Below are 17,772 nucleotides of genomic sequence, written 5' to 3'. Positions count from 1 at the left end.
ATTGAAATAATCCACTTATTTATAGTAGAACAAATCTTGCTTAAAAAAAAAAAATCACATAGCCAGATGTATTCTGCAGTACAAAAGCTTCATTTAAGGTTGGGGTTATTATATTGTCTGTTACCCGCATAATCTTAACATTATAAATACTACAGACGAAGATACTGTAATCATACACAGCATTGGGGTACTAAACCACTTCTTCTTTAAGATTAGGATTTCTAAAAACAGAGTTCAAGTTTCTAACTAATGTGAACAAAACCATCAAATTAGTCTGACCGGATGTCGTAGGGAAGCCCTTTTCTCCCTCTCTGGGGACTGTTACGTTTTAGAAGACGCAAAGTGGCTATGGCCTAAGCTCTCAGCTCCTAATGCGGTTTCCCCATGACTTTTTTTTTTTTTTTGTACTTAAACTTAGAAGGTTCGAGTTCTCAGTGACAGTCAAACTCACTGTGGACAGAAGAACCATGCAGCTCCCCCAAGACAAGGCTTCAGTGGCCACACAGCTAGTGTGTTTTCTGCTAGGGGTAGAATTGTCACGAGAACCTAGGTGTTTAAGGTCATAAGACTAATGCTCAAATGTCAAGATTTGCACACGGGACAGAGCAAACGCGTGGAGTCCACACGTCTAGTTTATACCGATCTCCTTGCTGTCCTCAATGAACCTTGTGAACGGGCGGCTGGCCCCCGTCTCCGAGCTCGCTTTGTCCAAGCCCACAGTAGGGGGGCTGCTGCCAGTGCGCGCCTTGTCCATCCCACCACTGAGGTTGCCCAGAGGGGGGATGGCGCTGCCGCCAAGACTTACTGGGAGCTGGGGGATGCCCCCATTCTGTATGACAGAAATCTCATTGTTCTTCATGGCAAGACCATTCGTGATAGCTGCAGCATACTGGTTCCAAAAGTTGGGGTCAACATTCATGGCTCGAGCTGCCAAATCCTTTTGGAACATTTCAGAAAACTTCAGGGCATCACCCCCTAACAGAGCCATGGGGTTTTCCACCGAAAGCCGGCGGCCTCGTCTGGCAGGGGCGTTATTCCACATGTGAGTCCCCATGTGAACCTGCATGCAAGATACGAGAGAGAAACAGCCCACAAGTGAGCAAGTTCAGACGGACGGGGTTGGTTTGTTCCCTCTTTAACCATTTCACAATCAGATTATATGCCCAATAGCCTTCCAGAAACCTCTAGATATCATTTTCTCAGGATTTTTTCTTTCCCCGTCCTAAGCATTAGTTTGGGGGAAGTTAAACACAGTTATGTGAACTTCTCCACCACCTTATCCTCAAATAAGCAACGTTGTTTTTTTACATACAAAACCCAACCAGGCCAACAAATAAGTCAATGAAAGGTGTTTCTTCCAGTTGACGAACCTAACAAGACTGAACAATTTTCCCCCTAAGGTATAAAACGCACAAGGCTGCCAAGAGAATGTCCGGAAACTCAAGAGAACAGAAGTTCCAACCCCTCTGCTCATCCAAGCCCCGCTGTCCTTTTTTTGCCTCTCCTCTGCCCCCTCCTTCTAAATCATCTTATATTTTTGAGCTCTTTGTTTAACTGTGCCTCTTTCTCTCTTTCAAACAAAAAGGAAACGTTAATTTGAAAACATTCGGGGACACCTATAATCAGCAGAGAGCCCTCAAGCTGCTTCTGTCATATGGATGCAAGCCCAGGGCCCCGTAACAGCAGGTACTGATCTTGGATGTGTCTCTGAAGAGGGCACGGAGACCCCTACAGACACGCACTTTACATGGAGGTCGGGCGTTCAACTGAGACAGTGCAAACACACAGGCCTGAGTGAGGCAACCTCACATCATATCACGGTCTGCCTTCCGAGGAAGATGGACACAGGTGTTACGCCTTCCGCAGGACACAACACATTCACTTTTCCCTCTTCTGACCAAACACCCACCCCCTGCTCCTCTGGGCAGCCTTGTGGACAATGGAACATTCAAGAAACCATGGAGCACGCCTCACCTAATGTGGCCTTCTGATTTGGAGCATGTGAGAGTGTTTACAGGCCACATTTACTTTTGTCTGCTCACCATGTTGCCAAGTATGACGTCACCACCTAAGTCACACACTGACCGTGCCTCTCAAGGGCAGCAGGTGTGCGCGAGCCTCTTTGAAGAGGTGCGACTTACATCAGACGGTGAGCCCAGATGTCCGCACAGCAGAGCACACGCCTGCTCTCAGGATGTGTGGGTGCGCGCGCGCACACACACACACGCAAACGTACGCGCACATGGCTTTTGCCGTCACCTGGCCACAACGCAAGTGGCATTTCTGCCTGTTACACCTACATGGAGGGGCCTTCTCACAGCCCCCGCCCCTTCCTCATGTCTTAGCTTCAGACAGGAGACTGTGCTCTCCTCTTACCTTGAGATTCCCCTTTGTGGTAAAAGCTCTACCACAGATTGTGCAGCCAAAGGGCTTTTCCCCAGTGTGGGTGCGCTCATGTATCTGCAGAGCGCTGGCTGAGGAGAAGGTCTTCCCACACGACTGACAGTTGTGCTGCTTGGGGGTCCGGCGCGGCGGGGGGGCCAGCAGGGGGGTGACGCCAGGGCTCATCACTGTCTGTGGCCCGGCAGGGACCTGGATTCCAGCCGGGAGCGGGGGGCCCTCGCCCAGCGCGACGGGCTTGCTGTGGCCGTTCACTTCCATCCTGATCATGGTGGGCACGGTGCTGGTGACCAGGTTAGGAGAACTTTGGCTGGGACCTAGAGCAAAGTTGGGTTCAAATAACTGAGAAGGCAGCTCTTTTAATTTGTGTGTCAGTAAGTGCTGTTTTAAATTACCCATAGTGGAGCACCCACGACTGCAGGCTGAGCAGACAAAGGGACGCTCCTTAGTGTGGCTGCGGTAGTGAATGTCCAATGCACTCTTGCAAGCAAAAGGCTTGCCACAGATATTACAAACAGTGCTTTGACACTTACCCCGTTCTCTATTCAGGAACAGCAGGCTAAAGGGGGCTTCCTCCTTGACCACAGGCCGACCCGGGGTGGCGGCTGTCAGGTCCAGGGCGCCTCCATTCTCAGCAGCCTGGACAGGGCTGTCTGGCTTTTCCGTCTTTAGCGGTATTTCCTGCGGCTCCTCCTGGTTGCTGAGGCCAGGGGACTTGGACCGGAAGCTCTCGCCGTTGCTGTGGGTGGGTGACAGTGCCTGCATGGAGGACGATGACTCGGATGTGGCGGGGCTGCCGGCGCTCTGGCTCTCCAGGTCACCTGCGGCTGACGAGGAGTCGTTGCTAAGATGGTCGCTCTCCCCAGACCCGTTCTCCAGGGACTTGAGGCTGGTCAGCTGCTGGCAGCTCATGACGGAGTCGATCATCTTCATCTGGTTCTCCAGGGCAGCGATGCTGGAGATGACCGAGGGTGGGGACGGCGGGCAGGAGCCAGAGAACGCCAGGAGGGGCTTGGACGCGTCGCCCACAGGCTCCTTCAGTTCTGGATCCTCCTCCAGGGAGTTCTCATCCATGTCGTCGTCATAGTTGCTCAGGGCGTCCGCGCTCTTCTCGTCGTAGGGGAGCTCGGCGTCCATGGCCTCCTGGAAGCCCTCGGGCAGCGGCGTGTTGGGGATCTGCCCTCCCATGTGCATGCGGATGTGCTGCTGCAGGACCACAGCGTTGGTGAACTTCTTCTGGCAGATGGGGCAGGAGTGCTGCACCCTGAGCGGCGGCTTTGCCCGGTGCACGCCGAAGTGCGTCTTCAGGTTGCCTTTGGTGGTGAAGGCCCGGCCGCAGATTTTGCACTTAAACGGCCGCTCTCCGGTGTGCGTCCGGTAGTGCATCTTGAGGGCGCTCTGGCAGCTCAGCACCCGGTGGCAGATGACACACTGGTTGGGGTCTGTCATTTTCTTGTCAATGTTTTCCACCAACTGCTGCAGCTTTGAGGTTTCGGACGTTTGCATAGAGTCGAGCAGGCCGCCAAATGGAAACTTCGCCTTGAACTGGTCTGAGACTGCTGGAAGCACTGGGTTTGAGAGGCTTGAGGACACACTGCTGTCAGAGGCCGTGGTGGCTATGGGCATGGGCACGGTGGTGGCCTGCCCACTGGTAGGGGGGTCCCCAGCCCTGGCGCTTGTGGGAGGCAAGCCGAGGGGCTCGGTTTTGGTCAGAGAAGCTGCACTGAGGACTGGCTGTGGGGACTCAGCTACCACTGTGCCACCAGACTCGGAGTTGTTGAGGCCGGGAGATAGGGAGGTACACTCGCTGGAGGCAGGCGAGGGCCTCTGTGGGGATCGGTTCATAGGTGTGAGGCTGGGCGAGTCGGTGAAGCCGGGCACGGTGGGCGGGAGCTGTAGCCCTAGGGACGTGGGGACCGTCGGCAATACTGGCTTGCTGTCCAGCCAGGTGGTCACAGGCTTTTCTGGAGGCAGGGACATCCCGTAGGGAATTCCGGAGCAAGTGGGCACGTTGTCGAGGTATTCCGGCACAGGGTATGGGTTCATCTGGATGTGGGGGTACTTCTCCTTGTGCCTCTGGAAGTGGACCTTCAGGTTGCCTTTTGTGGAGAACCGGTTGCCGCAGATGTTGCACTTGAAGGGCCGCTCGCCCGTGTGTGAGCGCAGGTGGATCTGCAAGGCGCTGTCGCTGCCGAAGACCTTGGCACAGAACCTGCACTTGTGCTTGAAAAAGGGGTCCTCGGCGCTTGCCTTAGGCTCGAACACAGACACGTTAGGGGGCTTCCCTTTGCGGTGCTTCATGAGGGCCGAGAGGGGGTCCAGCGCGTTGGCTGTGGCGGCAATACTGACCAGCGGATTGGGGAAGATGACGCTACTCGACGAGGTCTGAGGTAGAAGTGGGTTTGGCAGACTGGAAGCCGAGGTAAGGAGAGTCCCAGGACCCAGGGCGGGGGGCGTGGGGGCATTCTGTGGCCGGGAGGAGCTGCTGGCGGCGTTTGACATGGAGGGAGGGGTCGCTGAGGCGGGGGTCGTGCTGGAAGACGCGGGGGCACTGGACTCCGCGGGGGCGGCAGGGCCGCTACCGGGGACACCGGGGGTGCTGGCCCCAGAGGCAGGCTGCGATAGGAGTGAGGGGCCCTCGTAGGCGGCCTGCGGGGCACTGGGGGCTGGCCCTGCGGTGGCAGGGGGTACCCCAACAGAGAGCTGGAGGGCGGGGTGGGTGGTGAAGCCCTGGAGCTGGCTGGCGGCGGGCACCGGTGTGCTCGGCGTGGCTGCGGCCGCTGCAGGGTTCAGGGGGGGCCGCAGCGGCTGGCGGCTCATCATGGCCACCTGGCTGCGGATCTGCTCGATGAGCTGCAGCTGGTGGATCTGCTGCTGCTGCAGGGCCACCAGCTGCTCCAGGATCACCGGGATGGCCACAGCCGAGACCCCGCCGCCCGGGCCCGTGCACCCTGCCGCCCGGGTGCTCTGGGAGAACTGGGCCACCGCCACCTTGGTGCTCAGTAGCGTCTCCAGTGTCACGTTGGTGTTTGGCATGCTGTAACTGGCCATGGCCGTCGGCTCGGGGCCCTGAGGTAGAGGAGGCTTCGCTGCAGCCGCGGGGCCTTGACTCGGGTAACCTTTGTCTCCAGGGCTCTCCACGTCCATCGGCTCCTCCTCCTTCTCTGAGGCCTTCAGCTCGCTGCCCTCACCGGCCTCCGCTGCAGCAGCCTCTTCAGCAGCCTCGCTCTCTACCTGGTCGCTGGGAGAGCTGGCGGGAGAAGGTTCCGGAAACTCTTCAGAGGGTGGCGCTGGCTCATCTTCATTCACGATCAGCACCAGTGGGTTCTTGGTGCAGTTCTTCTTGTGCTCCAGGAAGTCAGTCCACTTGAAGAACTCGGCACAGCACTTCTCACACACGTTGGTCTCCTCGTTCCCACTCCGGCTCTCGTTCCCACTGTCACCGTCATCCGCGCCTTCCCCGGGGACAGCTAGAAAAGCAAAAGATTGTATCAGCCAATGCCTGCGGGACAGCCCTCCCTCCATTTTAAAATTTTGCACATCAGTAAAATCAATATTTTTTATTTTGTACAAATTACCCCACTTCAACCATCCTGATGCCTGGCGTGTGTACTCTATGACTCTTTCTAGCTAGCTAATCATTTTCTTAGCACAATCCATCAAATTATGAGGCTCTATCAATTGTGGATACTGCTTCTTAATGAAATTCCATAGAAGGCATTGATTTCCAATATTTTCATACAATCGCAGCTACCTTGTCGTTGGTTACAAAACCAGCCTTCGATGGGCTCATTAGGATTCCCCTTCACCGTCAGGCTTCCTCATTTCTAGCAAAATTAGAGAGGCCTTTGCCAGTTCACTTAACATTGCTAAACTAATCTGTAACCTTTCAAACTCACATCAGCCCCTGACAGGGCGCGCCGGGCCTCTGCTACTCAAGTGTGGCTGTGGACCACCTGGATTTATTATCTGTATGCAGTGCCGGGACACCAGGTTCCGTGTAGTTCTCTACAACCCTTCAGAGCAATATGCAGTTATCATACGTAGGAAATTTCAGTGAAATGCTTTCATTTGTGAATTTAACGAAGAAAACATAAGCATTTCTCATCTCTCTACTCAGAAAAACAATCTCCCCAGCCTGAGATAGATTAGCAGATCAATCCCCTATCATTTTCTCCCTCCCTGCTTTACTTACAGATATGGCAAATGTCTACATTATGATTTGCAAAATGAACGTCAATACAGTCTGGGCCTAAAATTGATAATGTCTGATACAATTAATTGGCTCTGTCAGATGCCATATTTCTTGGCAAAATGAACTAAAATTACATGTTATTGCTATTAGCCAATAGAGTTCAGTGGTTTGTTAACAAACTAGAAATTATATATTTAAAGTTCGTTTATGTTGACATGTTTAACATGAGAATGTTGTAGTCAGACACACTTTTTGTACCTATTTTCATAGAAAGACTTAGCAAATTATATGCTTGTGCCATAGCAGAAAACCCACTAATTGGTTACACATGTTTAATTACTACTGTAGGCAGTCACTTCCTCTGACTCCCCTTACCCTCTTGTGCCGAATAACAACCCTGTCTAATGAACAATTCTAATTCACACCTGATCAAATAAATAGCTACACAGGAATGGGCAATCAACATACGATAACATTTGTCGCTCCCTTTTTTGGGTAGTTGGGGTGAAAGGTAATGCCTGATAATTACTCAGGTTCGATGTGCTGGCCTGGACATTGCTACTCGTAACTGCTTTTTGTCAACTTGCAGATAGAGTGACAGCAACAAATCAAACGGTGGAATGACAGCTGTAAAACGTTCTTTGTTAAACACGCAGAGTTGAATGTGAGAAGAAAACATCTTCAAGTTTTGTGACCGCAGAAGTAAGTACTGTTACAATATCAACAAATGTATTTGCGACAAAGTCTCCAAAATTTTTATTTTCTTCAAGGATTTGGAAAAGAGAATGGAGTTCTGCACTTATTCCAGTAGAGAAATCTGATTTTTAAAAAAATTCTTAAAAAAAAAAAAACAGTTCTTCTCCTGGAAAAGAAAATACATTTTTTTTTTTTTGGGAGGCTAGTTGCTGCCCTACACGAGGCCATTAGCTTCAGGCAATTTGTAGATGCCTTTAAAAATTATTAGCAGCATTCAATTAACATTTTCCTAACTGGCTAAAGCATTTGGAGGGGAAAAAAAGTTGGAGCTTGCAGGCCATAAAGGTCTGCTAGACTTTTAAACTAAATTCAGAGCTGAAGATCAGCCCGTGAGGAGGCTCATTACTGTATGAAGTAAGGAATGTAATAGGTATCAGTAATGAGGTTGAGTATAGCTGGGAGCAAAAACACAGCTGATTTATACTGCAGATAGGCACATTAGCAAAATAAATACCCAGAGTACTTAACTTTACTCAATGTATGCAAAATCTAATTTTAAACCTACTAAGGTTATGGAACAGGAAAAAAAAAGCAGCTTAAAATCTTCGGTAAATAATTTCTTCATGACTGATAAGGGCTATCTCAAATTCTATTCAAGTATTTTAATAAGTATCAGAAAATGCAAGTAATTTCTACTTTTAAATTTCTTTATAATAATAGTGGAATGGTCTTCTGTACACCCATATATTTAAAAGAAAATCTGAGACCATTTACAAAAAATAATTGGAATCACTGTTACATCATAGCTATACACACAGAAATAACTATCGTAAATAAACAAGGAAAAGAATGCTTTAAGATGTTTTCCAGTGTTTTAAAACTATGGTATAAAAGGCTATGTATAATCTTCATAAATAAAGATTTTTATTTTAATACTTTTTGAAAAGGAAAATCCCCAGAAGAAACAAAATATTGCCAATTTCTTGAAATATTTCCTACCTTAACTTTTTAGAGGAGATAAAATTTATAACTTATATGTAATATAAAAAGATTCCTATGGTCTATAAACTTTAAACTTTTCAAAATTAAACCATTTATATCTCATTAAAAGAGTAAATTTTCTTCATATGAAATATGTACCAAGGACAGTTTGCTGAGAAAATGTTTACAAGTTAGATTGAGTTCTGGATCGTTTAAAATACATTTATAAAAACAGTTTTGGAAGAATTAACTCACATAATGTAAATAAATTATATCTTTACAAATGGACATTTCCCAGATTTCCTTTGTAACAAACTATGGCATGTGAAGCAGGGACTTTTTACACTCGGCTTTTCTTGAAGGTCTCTCAGCACCTCAAACAAACCTCTATTTACCTTAAATATTTAAGTTTTTATAGTCCCATTAGTTTTTTAGGTGTTAAGTATTTTCAGGGCCCACTTCTAAACTCGGTGGAAGTTTGAGGACGGTTCCCACATGTAATTTCCTTTTTCCCATTGGTCGGTTTACGGAATTACAACTAATTGTTTCTCAACTGAAGAAACTGTACACAGAATATTCAAGCACTTTGTGCCAAATAATAAAACTTGTTTTATTTACTACTGTCAATAATAGTTACCTAAATATACTGAAGATATTCTTGTCAAAGTAAAATAATCTATTCATACGCCTTTCAAAACTGAAGCAAGCAAGCACTTTAAATTTAAAAATGGCATTCTGATCATTTGGGTCTGTTAACAGTTCATTATGCTAATGAATGCAACAAAACAGACAATTGTTGGATTTTATAAGCAAAGCTTCAAAATAAATTTGAATTTTGACTCAAATATATTTTAAAAACTACAATTAGCGGAGGAAAAAATTCTTTAGTACAGTTCAGACTTCCTATTTTGGGCAAATAATTTGGGATCACCACCTATGATTTTTTTTATTGGGGCTTGTGTAAAATGTCCATAGCATGATCATTTAAATTGTTGTTCTCACGTGCTCAAGCTATTACTGTGTTTCACTATTAAAATGTGATTGTGATTAGCATTCCACAAAAGTTACAGGTAAGTGCAATTTTTTAAAGATAGCCTTGAATAAAATGAATACAAATTAAAAACTCTTGTTTTTCACATATGGAATTGAGATTTGGTTTGCATAACTTTAAGAATGTGATTAAACAAAAATAATGAACACCTTCGACTGAATTGATTGGTAGAAAATAATAAAAATGAGCACATTTTGCTAGGGAGAGAGAGTTCCTTATAAGTAGCAAGACGTATTACTGAAGAGCAGAATGTGGAACTACTGACTGTGATGCATTCAGAAAGGAGAGTGAGAGAAATAAAACAGCTCTTACAGCTAGCCTCCATGGCTCTGCTCATTACAATTATAAAGTGCATCTAGGACAGTGTATTTGTGCCTAGTCTGGCATTATTTTTTAAATGCTCTTTATAAGAAAATCTACATGGGAATATCTGAATGCAGCTCCTAATTTTATCATATATATTCTAAAGCCCTTTAATCCCGCACAGTTCTAAGCCAATATTATGTCAGATGCAACTGCATTTAACTGTCTTTTAATTAAATTTACATTTTGAACTGGCCTTTATGTTCTAAAAGTAGACATTATTACACATTATTAATATGGCTTAAAATTTTTATTTCCACGAAAAGCCATGTCACTGAGGCATTGTAACAGCAATGGCAAGTATGGGAAATTTATTTCCAACGTAATTTTCATTTTCTTTCTCTCTTTCTTTCTTAAGGGGGGAATTAAAAAACAAGCGTGGTAAACATTATTATTAATGTCAAAGTAATTTATTTTTTGCACACTGACTGTTCAACAACTAAAAGATTTGAAACTAAATAGGCAAGGGATTAAGCATGAATTTATAGTACATAAGGGTTATATTAGAAAGAAAAATGCCAACCAATTCACCAAGTCATGTAACTTAGCTAACACTCTTCCCTTCTCAGATAATAAGAATATTTGGGTCAAGGTTACTTTTTAAAAGTGACATCCGTATTTGCTGTACTGGCTGTGTGTAAATGTGAGGAAAGTAATAGGAGCTATCCTGGGAATAACTCTACTTTGCTAATGTCAAATATGTGCTCAAACCCATGGCTTCCAGTAGTTCATTTGTACTTAATATTCAATCTTTTTTCTTGAACGCAGTCAGGAGGAGAAAAAAGAAAGCGGCTAAAAATGTAGAATTGTTTCAGTTTAAGAGGGGAAATGTATATAATGAGTTGACAGACCAATATTTGTTATTTATACTTAAGATTTTCAGGGTTTCAAACTGTATTAGTGTTCAAACTAATTCTTGAGCAAGTTCTATGCATTTCTTAGTTCTACAGAAGAGGGGGAAAAGGTTCTACAAACCTTTCACAGAAAGGCTCGAACAAAAGGACAGCTTCAAAGATGATAGTTTTTAAAATACATTGATTTTTTTTTCTTCTCACTCAGAAAACACACACAGAACAGTTAACAAAAATGTTTCTAATCTTAAGGATCAACTCTCTCAGTGTGAAAGGAGCCCCCCTCTAAAAAAAAAACAAAAAACAAAAAAAACAAAACAGTTTCAGGATTCGCTTAGCTCTGATTAATTCCTGGTCTGTTCCTTATTAAGGTTATTTCAAGTTCTGCATGAAAATGGCTGACTGGCAAAGCCTGCTTCCAGTGTGGCAGGGAGGATTCTGCTCACGGAGAAAATATTTTGCAGAATTTTAGGAGTTTTACCGTGTTGCTTGTAAAAATCACATCTTTATGTAAGCGGAGTTATGTGTCATTTGTCATGTCTACTAAACCATACGTATGGTGTTCTAAAAAATGTATCTCAAGACAGGCATAATTTTTGCAATCATGATGATCTTTTGAAAGCCCTAAGTGAAAAACAGTGCTGTAAATATATATAAGAATATGAGACACTTTTTTAATGTCAAATGATCACTCTTACTAAGGCTCTTTTTATTTTCTCTTTTCAGTATAGTGCCTTTTAAATAAATTAACCAATGACAAAGAAGCAGTAAAACAGGAGTTTTATCATTTGTTATCAAAACCTGAAAAGCTCACCTTTATCCTGCTACATTCTGCTACATATTTTTAATTCACTGAAATTAATAAAAGGAGAAGCCAACTGGTTCAACACAGGGAGAAGGATGTTACCGTCTCCACTTGAATTAGTAACTTTAAAATGCCATGTGGGTCTTTAGGAAAGGAAAACACACTTTTTCCTTAGGCTTTACCATTCTTTAAAAATCTAGAGAGCATTTTTCAAGTTTTTCTACATTGTTAGGAGACACTTATTTTCTTGCAAATTAATTCTTTTTAACTCCTTATGATAGCTTTGAATCCCATAAAGAAAGATGAATTATCACATACTGAGCCCAAGCTGTGAAACAGGAGGAGACAAATAGAGACCCCTACTGTGTTTAACAATGTAGAAGAAATTCCAGATGCAATAGAAAAATTTTCTGTCCTTTTCCATAGCCCGCCAGAGCCTGTTAACATGGAGTTGGACAGAGGAGGGCACTCTTGCTATGCTGAAGTGAGCCCTGACCGGGCATACTCAGTTTCGTCTCTTCAGTGGCCCAAATCTCAAATTTATTAAGTAACCACCACCTGTGGCACAGTCACCAACTGTCTCTGTTGAAAACATTTGCAGCTTCTCATCTGGGTGGTAAAGCACCAGGGAGGGAAACAGTGTTTCCTTTATGCACATGTGCAGATGTGAAGCGGCTACAACACTCACAACCTGTTTTAACTGTCTCCGCTCGATGCTGTATCTAATAATAAGATGTTTGTTACGCTTCAAGGTTGCACAATAGTTCTTTCATGTGGCTGTTATGCTGTAATCACACTTAGGATGAATACACATATATCACTATCTCCGCCTCATGAAAAACATGCAAACCTAGAATACGCCAGCTGATACTCGCATTTTCAATCAGAAATTTGGGGAGGGCTGAAAACACGGCTTCTGCAGAGTCACTTTTGGTTCTGATGGTGATGATTTAAACTCCAGAGAAGGCTGCCTCCTGAGTGTAACATATGGGATCACAGGTACTATTTCATGGCATGAGCACTTAAAAACGCCTACACAACCACCCAAATGCTGAGCTCTAAAACCGTGGTTGCTTTTTAACTTCACTGCGTAAAAATGAATAAGCAAAACAGCTGAAAGGTACAGAAACCTGTGTCTCAACAACCCTAGCTAGAGAAGCACAAACTATAGTTTCCAAGAACAAGAATACAATCAACTGTGACACGTCACCTGCTCGCACCCTGGAGAGGTCACTAAACCATTTTCATTATTTGTCAACCCTCCATGACATTGCTCCATTTCTGTGGACAAGGTTTACACACAGGCAAATAATCGACCTGGAAAAACCACTGGCCTGGTTGCTGGAGCCACTCTGCACATCTCCAGCAGTGCAACAGAATTATCATACAAGGTGCTCAGAGGTGCTCTGAGCTCTTGAAATAAGGACCAGAATGCTGATGGACCAAGACAAAGTGCCCTGGCACCTGCAGGGTTAATTAGACAGTTCAAGATGTAATAGCCATACAAAAGAAAACCTTTCCCCCTTCTTTCAGAACTATAAACACTTGTGCTGAACTAGACGGGCATTTGATAAGCAAGGAGCAAACTCGCAGGGTCTCTAGTTAACACTCAAATTCAGTGTTAACACTTAACAGAACGTGTAAGCCACGCTGCCAAGGTCAACTGCACAGATGTACTAATTGTATTATGAGCTTGACATCTAGTGGCCACCCCTGGCAGGGCAAAGCAGGCAAAGGTTAAATCAGCAAGGCTTGTCAAAGCACTTCTAACTACCCACCTTCAGGGAGAGCCCAGCGGAAGCTGGCTAGCACTGAGCGATCCCACCTTTCGCAGGCATCACACAAAAAGGCTTTCTTATAGAACTCTGGTCACTACGCTTTCAGAAAATGCAAAGGGGGTAGGGACCTTCAAAAGTCAGCATAACTAATCTGAGGATGATTGGAAAAGACAAGCCCACACAGTAAAATATTTAGACACCAGGTGGGCCTCATCGGTGGTCTCTTTGGTCGGACACTTTTCCAGCCTCAAGAACTTCTTTTATTAATAAGCAAATCAACCTTAATCTCTAATACAAATATGGAGCATTACATTATTTTAATATTACAATTAATATTTTACACTGTCTGCAGCATGACTTTGGTTGTTTTCTTGGAAATCACATAGACAGTTAACTGCCTTTTAAATAAATACGCTGAAATTACAGGAGAAATTAAGTATAGGGTTTTTTAAATGAAAGTTTAAGGTAATATTAAAACATCCCATTTTTGCATAGGTTTCATTTATGTCTGATTTTATATAAAATGTGTAGCAACTTAACATGTGCTGTAATTACAAACCTGTTCCGCCAGTAGTGGAATTAGCTCACATCTTAACGAGACTGCCTAAGATACGTTTGTCTTATTCTGGCAATGAGTCAAGAAAGCACGTAGGATAAAAACACTAACAAAAACAAAAAAACCTCGCTGTTACAATATGATTCAAAAATTTTGCTTCCTGAAACTATTTTACAGCATTAACAGATACAGCATCACCTGATTATAGCAGTTAAAAAGATTTTTATTTTACTTAAAAGCCAGTGCCAATACTTACATTTAAGAATGCTAAATTCCAACCGATGTTCAGTACACAGAACGCAAACTTTGGCTGTACCTTTGCCGAATCCCCCCACAAAAGAAAATGTCCTTATGGCTACCTTGAGAACATGGTAAAGCTTCTTAGAGATTCAGCTGAAATGAAATCTGACCCACTTTTGCCTGCTTTCCCAGCATCTTGTATACAACAAATAATCAGCTTGCTAAGTAATTCCTGCTGTTTGCCCATGCCTTCTTTTCTTTTTCTGGCTCTGAATAGGTCTAAAAATATTCGATTATGCATGTTGTGGAAGTTTCAAATGTATTGTACATCATACAAATTCCCTAACTTGGTTATATAATCAGCTCCTTCTCGGTAAGGTGGAAATTAATTGGCACTTTTTCTGGTGGACCACCACGTTATGCATTCTTAAGTAGGTTAAGTTTTTTAAATGTTATTTTTTTTAAAGAAATGTTTGCAAATCCTTCTTTTCCTTTTTTCCTCCCCTGGTTACTTACTTTTTGTTTTACCTTCCACGTTTCAGAGAAAATAACCTGCCTAGAAATGTTAGAGAGTGGCTTCTGTCGTGTTTCCCTCTGGTGTGCTGAATTGTGAATGTGTGTGCTGTGTGCTGCCGGGAGAGCCAAAGAAAGCGCCCGGCAAACCATGCATATACAGATAAAAGAAAACGATTTCTCCACCGTGGAGGGCGGGCGGCCTTCTTCTCCCTAATTTACACACAGCCTCTGAATACCACTGCTAAATTCTCACATCACATGCTCACCACATTTGAAAGGATTTTTAAGATAGCCACACGACTGTAGGTTGGTGGAAAATAAAAACACGCTTTGAAACAATTAGTGCTAACAATTGAACGAAGTACAGGATGGCCAAATTGTTTCAATTAAAACATCTTCTTGTTCCTCCTTAAATGCGTACTCTCTAACTACCCTAAAATACATCTTTATTAAGTTGTATCTTGTATGATAAAGTATAGCAATGTTACAGCTTCTAGAGTTCTCACAAGAAGTATAAGTGCTGCACTGACATTGGAAGTTTTAATTAATTTTTCTTAAAACAAAGATATTAAGCTGGCTCAAAGGATTTCATTATTGGTGGCACAAATTTAACTGAGCCCCAAAGCTGCTTCACATCCACTTTGATTTTTCAGAAATATGAATGAAATAATTTGCAGGTAAGTAATTTTCAAAGATAGTTTCTACTGAGAATGTAAGTCTCAATAATCATTTAAATATATTTTTTACAAAAGGATAACTAGAACTTTCCATGCATCAGCACTACTTTTCTCATTCTAGGTAAGCCATCTTATTTAACTGCTACAGGGGTGAGGTTTGGATAGCACTGCAGCTGTTTTTGCATGGCAATCTCTTCACTGCTTCCCTAAAAACCAAAGCTTAAAAAACAAGTCATATTTCTCCTTCAGAAATATGGTCTTTTTACTATAAATTAATGTAAATGTGCATGTTTCCCCCTATACTAAAAAATTCTGTATATAAAATTTGTTCTTCATGACATTATCAATAGCCTTCAATTTCACTGCATCTACATGGACCCAGTGCTTTATTATGTCAAAGTCCACAATCATACAAAGGAATTATTTACATCACTTCCAAAACACCTACTGTAAAAGTTATAAGTTCCCTTCTAACTTCATGCTTGTTATATGCTAACGTTCATCTCCTTGGTACTTAACAAAGAGATCCGAATCATCCTGGAGTAAGATAGTTTTCACAACCATTTATCTTTTAAAAATATTTCTTACTTAGTTATCTTAGTAATGACGATCAGTACGACACAGTAATAATACATTAGTATTTCTTGACTTAACAGAAAACAGAGTACCTTTTATGCTCCACAATCTGCTTCACAATAATTAAATAAAAAAGAACTATTTTTTAATAGTGTGCCTAAACTATCCATAAAACAAGCCTGGAAACAAACTACTTGACTGAGGTTCTGCCCCCCAGACATGCTATTTTTGGCCTGTTGCAAAATACGATCAGGAACTGTGGCAATATCTTGATGAAAACTTTGCACGACTGTGAAAAACACAGGCTTGACAAAAACTTTAATCCTACGGTGAGTATAAAATCTGATTCATCTCCAAGAAAATCAGAAAACCGGCGAGGGGAATTCAAAATAGAACTAGTAAATAATTACTCCATCTTAGGTTTTTAAATATAGGCTATATACCCCTTAACATGTTTACATTATTAAGTTCACCATGCTCCCATTTCTAAAGTGAAATTAAAAATGAATGCAGCGCCTCAGCTTGTTAATTGCTAGATACAAGGGGTTTTACTCTATTAATTAAAATATGCTTTAATAAAAGGAGGCATTGCACATTTTGATAACGACCTTACAAAGCTGAGAAGTATTTACATTGTTACATTTTGGGGCTACTGTGAAAGCCGATTTTAAGCTATTCAGGAGCCACAATAATAAAGCTTTAAAATTCCTCACTGGGATGCAATGTAGTTCTTTTGAAGGAAAGACTGTCTTTCTCATTCGGCAGAAATAAATCCATTCATTTGATCATGTAGTCATTGAGGGCAATACAAAACAAACCAAGTGTGAGAAATTCTATGTGATGAAGTAAACAAAACAAAAAAAAAAATCCATTTCCATGACAAAAAGATTCTTTGTCCTTAATCTACCCACCATATGCAAGCGTTTCTTTTTAGCATATCTCCGGTTCTAATCTTGGGCGACTTGACTACATAGATAAGACTCCCTTACAGACAGGGCTATAAAAAAACCCAAACTAGTTTAATAATTTCATTTAATTCATTAATTCCCCAACCAGGTTAGCAGCCTTTCCCTCCCTCCATTCCGACAGGGATGCATACTTGCTTTGTTAAACTTTACCACACTGTGTTACCAACTCTGAAACTCCTTCTATTTCTGCAAGCTAACGTTCATAGTAAAAAAAATCAGCAGATAGGTCTGAACAATTTACGATAGATTAATAAAAAAAAGTTGGCCAACCCTTTTTTTTTTTTGAAGTGCAAATTGTGTTATGACCGGCTCTGTGCCGACTCAGGGTCGCCCGCGTCCTCCGTCTGCGGGCAGCGGCCTCTCCTCGCGGCCCTCGATCCTGAATTCCGGGGACCCCCACGCAGGCCAGGTCAGGGGCGGCGGGCGTGGTGGGACATTCTGATCTGGTTCTGACCTGATGAAGTGGATGCAGGGGCCCTAAACTTCGCGATTCTAAAGTTCAGTCACAGGAAGTCGGCCTCCTCGCAGTCTCTTAACTTTCCTCGTCCCGCCCGCCCTGCACTTCCTAACTTTCAATTTGGGGTGCATTCCAAGGAAGGGGTTCCTACAAGCAAAATGACTACCGTGGCCCTTCTTGAAGTACTAATGTGCGTGCAGCCGGAAGAAGGCGAAAAGACGGAAGGACAACTTGGAAACCCCCACACCATCCTGGGAGCCCACCGACGCCAGGCGCAGTCGCCGACGACCCCCCACTCAGCGATTCCAACGTCTCTGGTCAGGAAGAAGTGGCTGAAGGACATCTACTCGCTCCGGAAGGGGATCACTGGTTTTGTCAATTTGTGGTAAATCGCAGGTTTCGCGATCTTCAGGTCGGCCCGGGCGCTGGCTCAGCAGCACATGGGAGGCATGCCCGGGATCACAGAAGTGGCGCGGGGGTCATTGCAGTCCCCGCCAGGGCCAGCACACCGGGCGCGGCGGGACCAAGATGTCAGCCTGCCGGCCTCCCGGGGCGCTCCGCGGCCGGGCCCGCTGTCCCCGTCCGCCGCCCGAAGGGAGGCCGGGCCGGACCGCGTCCGGAACACGCCGCGGGACGCTCCAGTCACCCCCAGCCCGGCCCGG

The 17,772-nt window shown here is 44.0% G+C and overlaps 1 protein-coding gene across 1 annotated transcript; it reads right to left on the bottom strand.

Annotated features, from left to right (window-relative positions):
* Positions 1-628: 628 nt before the first annotated feature.
* On the bottom strand, positions 629-14,217 carry SALL3 (spalt like transcription factor 3). Its single transcript, XM_012558554.1, has 3 exons — positions 14,091-14,217; positions 2,377-5,870; positions 629-1,060 (listed from the first exon to the last, which is right to left on the bottom strand). The coding sequence occupies exons 1-3, from the start codon at positions 14,215-14,217 to the stop codon at positions 629-631; spliced, it is 4,053 nt and encodes a 1,350-aa protein (XP_012414008.1).
* Between the last annotated feature and the right edge of the window lie 3,555 nt (positions 14,218-17,772).

Source organism: Trichechus manatus, unplaced genomic scaffold (assembly GCF_000243295.1).
Source record: "Trichechus manatus latirostris isolate Lorelei unplaced genomic scaffold, TriManLat1.0 scaffold00176, whole genome shotgun sequence".
NCBI classification, from domain to species: domain Eukaryota; kingdom Metazoa; phylum Chordata; class Mammalia; order Sirenia; family Trichechidae; genus Trichechus; species Trichechus manatus.
This window is presented reverse-complemented; position numbering and strand designations above follow the sequence as displayed.